The sequence below is a fragment of the Castor canadensis genome, chromosome 17, assembly GCF_047511655.1.
Source record: "Castor canadensis chromosome 17, mCasCan1.hap1v2, whole genome shotgun sequence".
Classification (NCBI taxonomy): domain Eukaryota; kingdom Metazoa; phylum Chordata; class Mammalia; order Rodentia; family Castoridae; genus Castor; species Castor canadensis.
Window position 1 is genome coordinate 40371665 of NC_133402.1, and position 7178 is coordinate 40378842.

At 41.4% G+C, this 7178-nt stretch overlaps 1 protein-coding gene across 3 annotated transcripts in view; it reads left to right on the forward strand.

Moving 5' to 3' along the window:
* The window catches only part of Exog (exo/endonuclease G), a 28919-nt gene extending 26489 nt beyond the window's left edge, over positions 1 to 2430 (forward strand). For all 3 annotated transcript variants that reach the window (XM_074059844.1, XM_074059845.1, XM_020178443.2), the window contains one exon: positions 1508 to 2430. In XM_074059844.1, the coding sequence (XP_073915945.1) occupies positions 1508 to 1969 (462 nt within the window). In that variant the 3' untranslated portion in view covers positions 1970 to 2430. The remainder of the gene's footprint in view (positions 1 to 1507) is intronic.
* Positions 2431 to 7178: the final 4748 nt, after the last annotated feature.

Genomic DNA, 7178 nt, shown 5'->3' on the forward strand with positions numbered 1-7178 from the left:
CTGGAAAGCTCACTCCTTTCTGTGTTTATAGCAATACCAGGCTCAGGGCGTCAGAGCCTTGTTCAGTTAGCATCTGTTTGTTGTCTGTGGGCTAGTTGTGAGCCTCCAAACAGTTTACGTTCAGTATATTTTGCTTTGATAAGTATGCTTATGTTCCCAGTGACTTTTAATTTAAAAAAATTTTTTATTAGCATATATTAGTTGTACAGAGGGGTTTCACTGTAACATTTTCACGTGTGCTTACTTTTTTATTTATTTGTTTTACAATGTATCTTAGTTAGCTTCACTCCCTCCATCATTCTTCCTCATGCTCCCTCTTCCCTATAAATGACTTCTGAGGTGATGATTTTTGTGTTATTTCATAAACCTTACTGTATACTGAACCCCGACTAACCACTTTGAATAAGTTCAAAGACGGTTGTAGAGAGCATTCTGATGGATGGGTCTTTCCTGTATCTCTGCAGTTGGTCATGCAATGGGACCTCCATGTGTGACGGATGGTAGATGGACATATAGGTAGGAGTTTGTGAAAAGCACAAAGAATCTTCTTTTGTAGCTCTCATCTCTCTGTCCTGTTTGGGCTCCCAACAGGGAATCCTGTAGCTTGCAGAGCTATCTGATCAGGAAAGAAAACTTACACTTACCAAGGGAAGGCCTGGGAGGAGCAGAAATGCTATGAGCATGTTTTGAATTATGTCATTTTATTGGGGACCATTAAGTAAATGGATATTCAGCTTCTCTATTTTAGATAACAGATGAGGCTTTTAAGTCTATTGGAAGGAAATTTGAAAAGATTGCATAATAATGTTATTTCATTAATATGGCCAACCTACACAGGCAACCAGTTGTTTTCTCAGCCTGACCCTGACTCTGGTTTCTTTTTTATGGATACCTTTCCAAAGAGTTTAATTTGATAAAATATTCAGAAGTTCTGAGTTTGATAGTCTAAGAGTGTGCAAAACTCTGAGCAAAAGCATTTACATTGCTTAATTTGATTTTAAAATAGCCATAGTCTAGTTGATACTGAAGATGGTAATGTTGATGTGGTGTCCAGCTGCTTCTCCAACCCTAGTGACTTTGATAAATCAAGACCGTATTTTTATTTCTAGAGCTAGGAGTACCTAAGCTAGCAGTTTTGACCTTTGAATGTGAACCAGAAGTTCTGGTTATGAGCTGAAGAGAAAATGACAGCCTTTCTTGTCCATTAAAAAACTAGCACCCATTCATACTCTTTGCCCTTTGTCCTGCAGTGGAGCACAGATTGTGATCCCTGCTCTTTGGGGTGGCATTATTTTAAAGAATGTGATCAGAATTGGCCTGTTAGATACTCATATCTTTGACCCTATTTCCATTTATTATCTTTGGCAGTTGAATTTTCATTCATTGAGATGGGGTCAGGTAGCTTATAAGACCATTTTTAGAAATGAATCCAATAAACCTTTTCAAGATAACCCTCAGGAATTGCTAGCATAAACTAATGTGACTAATATGGCTGCTTTGTTTTTAGGTGATTGGTGAGGACAATGTGGCAGTCCCCTCACACCTTTATAAAGTGATCCTGGCTCGCAGAAGCCCAGAATCTACAGAACCATTGGCACTGGGGGCTTTTGTGGTTCCCAATGAAGCCATTGGCTTCCAGCCTCAGCTAACTGAGTTCCAGGTGAGCCTTCAGGACCTGGAGAAGTTGTCAGGTCTGGTGTTTTTCCCTCACTTGGATAGAACTAGTGATATTCGGAATATATGCTCTGTGGACACCTGTAAGCTCCTGGATTTCCAGGAGTTCACTCTGTACCTGAGCACAAGAAAGATTGAAGGAGCCCGTTCGGTGTTCAGACTGGAAAAGGTCATGGAAAATTTGAAGAATTCAGGGATTGAACCAGATGATTACTTCATGAGTTGCTATGAGAAGAAGCTAGAAGAACTCAGAGCTAAGGAGCAGTCAGGAGCCCAGATGAGAAAACCATCCTAGTTTGTGTTTAGAAGATGTGTACTAATCACCTATAATGAAGTTGGCATGCCTTCTTCAATCAGATGTGTTGTAATGGCTTTGCTTTAAAGAAATGATGGAATCCTAAATTTAAGACTAAAAATCCCTCCAAAGGATGAAAGATCTGTAATTTTTTGGTGTATTTTTTGGCTTGGGAACTAATTATTAAGGAAACTGTCACATCTGCAGATGGAGAGCTGACCTTATGTCAAATTAACAAGAGGACTTTGTCCACAAGATGCCACTGCATTCATGTCTGCACAGATGAAGTGTGTGAAGGAAGGCATTCTGCTTATTTTATGCCTCCAAATCATACATTGACTGATGTGTCTGCTCGACTGTCTTGGAACTGAGTATGTTTTCTTTCCCTAGGATCTGAGTTGGTCTTAGAGATAGTTTTTTGAAATCCTCTATTATCCTGTCCAAATATACTATATAATTTATTTCTTGTTGCTTCTTTCATGATCCTTCTGTTCTTCCACTACACAACTATGGTTTCTGCTCACTGTGTTCTGTACACTAAGCTCAGTGCTTTTCATACATTATCTCACAGTGACCCTCTGGAGTAAATACCACTTATCCCCACTTTACCTGTGAGGAAATTCTTGCTTAGAGAACTTTGTATCTTGCCCATAGTATTCACCTTTCCAGAGATGTCACTCACAAAGTATGAGGCATGTAGGGCAGAGAGAAAACAGACAGGAAAGACAGATTGAAGCTTTTGCCTCAGAAATAACTACCTAGAACCATGAGCATCTATGGTCTTGAGGTCTGCTTGGTAAGAAGAGTCTTTTTTTTTTTTGTCTCAAGCCAAAAGGACTTCATTGTCCTCTGACCTTCTTTAGCTCTTTGGAAAGAAACAGTGCAGGTCAGAGGACGATGCTCTTGTGGGGTTTATCAGAGCCTGTGTTTGCCTTCAGGTGTGCAGTTCTTTCAGTGATCAGATAGTACCAGATAGTTGTGTGTCTTGCTTCTCACATGTACTTTTTTTTGTTATAAAGATTAAGAAACCTAAGAAGGCATCACCAGCTCATGATTGCTTCTGTGCCTGCTTATCTACCTGGGCAGCACAGGCCAAGTAGAGTGGAGCTTTGGCTCCAGAAATAGTTACCACCCCCAGGGGAAAAAATGGTGGCTTCTCTGAGCCAGATTTCTAGACTGGATTTATTTAGTCCTTTCTTGGGCTATCACAGTGAAATAACTTGAGGACACAAGAACTTGTCTAAATCTGTCATACTGATGTTGCTTTCCAAGTAGTATTCCAAGAACAGTTTTTTTTTTGTGTGTGTGGTGTTTTTGTGTTTGTCTCTAGAAATGCCAAGGCTTTAAGAAGAGAATGATTGACCTTGTTCTGCTTCTTTATTTGAGTAAAAAGGAAAAGTTAGGGGGTAGAACACAGTAGCCTGATTGGTACCATTCTGTTTTATCATACTGTTCCCCATCAGTTTATGCCAGTCCTTCTCTTCTCAGGGATATAGAGCCAAAATGTCACTGTGACCAAAAAAATCTGTTGTTTTCTCTCCTCGGTAGAGAGGTGAGAATACACATAGGGCTGGGTATTTCTCCAGGATTCTGGGGAAAGTTCTGTGGGATGTGTCCTGCCTAGGTACCTCTTTGGTTGAGCCTGGCTGTTTCCCTGTTACCATGCTCCATTCTGGTCAGTAGCCTTGGAGTCACTTCCTGTACTCTTCTTACTCCAGCTTTGAATTTTAGATCAGTAAATTAAAGTGTCTTAGGTTTTTATTTCCTATGAAAGATGCTACCTGCTCATTGTGAGAAATGGAGATAAGAGCGTATAATACAAGAAAAGTCTTATTTTTATATGTAAAAATCTTGTTGGTATATTAACAGTGATACTTGAACAATTTTGTTGAGTCTCCCAAACAAACTTTACTTTCATTAAGAGTCCCCCAATCAAACAAGCCTAGAATTTTTTTCTAGATTAAGTCATTTTGGCTCCCCTTAGTGTGGCTGTTGATTTTTCTGGACTCCAATGCAGCAGATTCCTGGGTCTCTCCCAAGCAGCAGATGTAGCCATCTTTTTGGAGAACACCTCATTACCAGCTAAACCCAAGCAGATTGTTATCCAGTTGGTACCTCAGCTGAGTTCTTGGGCTGAGTCTGGATCTCTGCCTCTGTCCCTTTTACCCACTAACTCCCTGGTTGTAGGGATAGGCTTCTCTGGAGGAACTGCCTGCTCTGCTGCAGGAAGCCCTATTACTCTCTAACCTTTCTCTACCTCCAGTGATGTCCTCAGACTCTGATCTCCAGATTGAGGCTCTTTTACTAAAGTTGTATGCAGCAAAGGTGGACCTTACACTGTCACAAAGATCAGGAGAGTGGGTATGTTGGCCCTTTAGATATCTGCAAACATTTCTGCCCTTAACACCCTCAGATGACTGAAAACTTCTGTTCCTCCTTAGGCCTTTGATTAGAGCCCAGTAGGAGAGGCAGCCTGTTCTTGAGGGAATGGCTTCATGCAGAGCAGGACTCAGCTTGAAGCCCAACACTTGGAATGATCCTGTGTGTTGCCATGTCACCTGTATCCCCTGGCTTTGTCCTTGTCAGTGCCACTGACATCAACTCGATGAATTGTAAACTTCCCATTAGCAGCCCATTTCTGAACCTATCTCTGTACCCACATTCTGTCATTCTGTTCTTCACTCAGCCCTCATACCTTCAGCCTGTGTACCCTTCCTTCTCTGGGCCCTCCTGGCAAGCTTCTACCTTCTAGCTCCTTATCCACATTCTCATTCATCCTTGTGAAGTTGAATAGGGCTGGCCTCTCATTGGCGTAGACTCCTTGCTCCTGCCTGCCTTTATACCCAGCCTTTCCCATCTGGCCTGCTTTTCTCAATGTCATTGTTAGAGTTTGTCTACCAGGGATCTAGTATTCCTTTTTCTATGTCAGTCCCACCTGTAGAAACCAGCTCTCAGGTTATCAGAAGGACATGCCATACTAGTAACTGCATTTCAACATGGACCCCATGTAATTTGGGACAATGGTGGTAGACCAGTTTCTCTTTGGAGGTTCTTCACGTTCCATTGTAGCCTAGGGGTTGGTCCGTCCCTAAGTGCACAGAGTACCTCTAGAGGTCACTGTGGCCTAATGTCATATGGCAAAGACTCAGTCTCAGCTGTGACACTGTCCCTGGATAGAACTTGGAACTCGAAACTTCAAAAAAATACAGTGGGTCAGACTTAGGGTACAGGTTCTCTAGTCGAGGTAGGGGAGAGCAAACGTTATGTCACCCAGAGGACTTGTGTTGGGCTTTTGTCACGATAGCCTTCATCTTCCCCAACTTTATTTTGAGGGTTTTTTTGTTGGGGGTGGGGGAGAGAACTGGGGTTTGAACTCATGGCTTTATACTTGAAAAGCAGGCACTGTAGACTGCTTGAGCACACCTCCAGTGCATTTTTGCTGTGGTTATTTTGGAGATGGGGTTCTTGCAAACTGTTTGCCTGGACTAGCTTTGAATGCCTCCCAATCTCAGCCTCTCAAGTAGCTAGGATTATAGGTGTATGCCACCAGTGGCTGTCTCTTTTGAGAGATTTTAAGCCTACAGAAAAGGTGAAAGAAGAGTGTAAAGATTGCTCTTCCCCCAATATTTTGTCTTTCTTTCTTGAGCCATTTAAAAGTAATTTGTCTGAAAAAAAAAGTCTTGTAGACATGGTATCTCAGTTTTTAATACTTCAGTTTATGTAACCTAAGAATAAGGACATTTCCCTATATTACTAAAATACATTATCAAAGCTAAGAAAATTATCAAGAATTCAGTGTCATCTAATAATCAGTCCCTATTAAAATTTTAAAAGATTATTAAAGTATAATCTTTTATACTTTTTAAATTTTTGGTGGTGCTGGTGTTTGAGCCTTGTGCTTGCTAGGCAGATGGCCTTGGAACTCTTGAAGGTCTCAAAGTGAGAACTTTCATCACTTTTGGACCTAGTTACCTAGTTTCCTTTACAGTGAAGTTGAAACCTTCTGTGTAAGTCCTCCCATCAGTGGCAGGCCCAAACTGCCATTCTAGGCTAGATGGGGCAGGCTGGCACCTGCCTTCATGTGATAGTACTTTTGAGATAGGAAGCTCATAAAGACCTGGGGTGTCTCATTTCACTGTCAGGTGCTCATGGATTTCTGGCCCTTCACCATCATGATACTACGTGCTCTCATGAGGAGCAGTCATAACCTTGGCAAAGCATTTGGAACAGGTGGTAGCAGTGCTAAATTGAGTCTGGAGTGGGGTTTGACCTGTCTTAGGGATGCTCCACTTTCTCGCTCTACTATTGGTTTATGTGGAACCCACTCCAACTAGCTGCTGTAGGTCTTCACCTGCTGCACTTGTCAAATCAGTTTCTCATTATGTACTTACACAATTTGTGGAACACAAATGTGCAATTTTATGTATGCTCAACTGTTAAGATTTTCTCATATTACAATTTCTATTTATCTTCAGGCTGGTGGAATGGCTCAAGTGCTAAGAACACCTGCCTTGCACGCGTGAGGCCCTGAGTTCAAACCCCAGTGCCACCAAAAAATAAAAATTCTACTCATCTTCAAATGAGTGCACTTTCTTGATCCTGATTTGACCATTTGATGTGTTAGTTATGTTAGTTCAGCTTCGAAATTACAGATTGAATAGACAGGCTTTCAACATGTTTGCTAAAAACATTGAGAGGGACAGGGCTGAGGTAGATCCTCCTGGTAAAAATGCATTTTAATGGCAACCCATAGGGCTGGAGGTGTGCCTGTCTAGCAAGCAAGAGGCCCTGAGTTCAAACCCCAGTACTACCAAAAAAAAAAAAAAAAAAAACCCTCAAGACATGGCAACCCATATAATATATCCTACAAGTTTTATGTGATAATGTACTCTGATAATTCCTGTTAAGCTCACTGCTGTTTTTTTTTTTAAAGAAACACTTCAGACTGTGATGTAAGACAATACCTAGAGAAGTTGTCCACATTTGTTGAATAATCTGTGAACCCAATAAAACAGGCATTACTGTGCGTTTTTATAGGAAGAGAGAGAAAGAAACACTGATTGACTGCATAGGGCAGAAGTGAGTCTCTGTGACAGTTTGCCTGTGAGTCACTGCAAAACAAGAAGTGCCTGCTGTATCTCTAGGTCCGGTCCGTAGGCATGGCTGTTCCAATACTTTGAACACTTGAGTAGGTGAGAGCACACTTGGA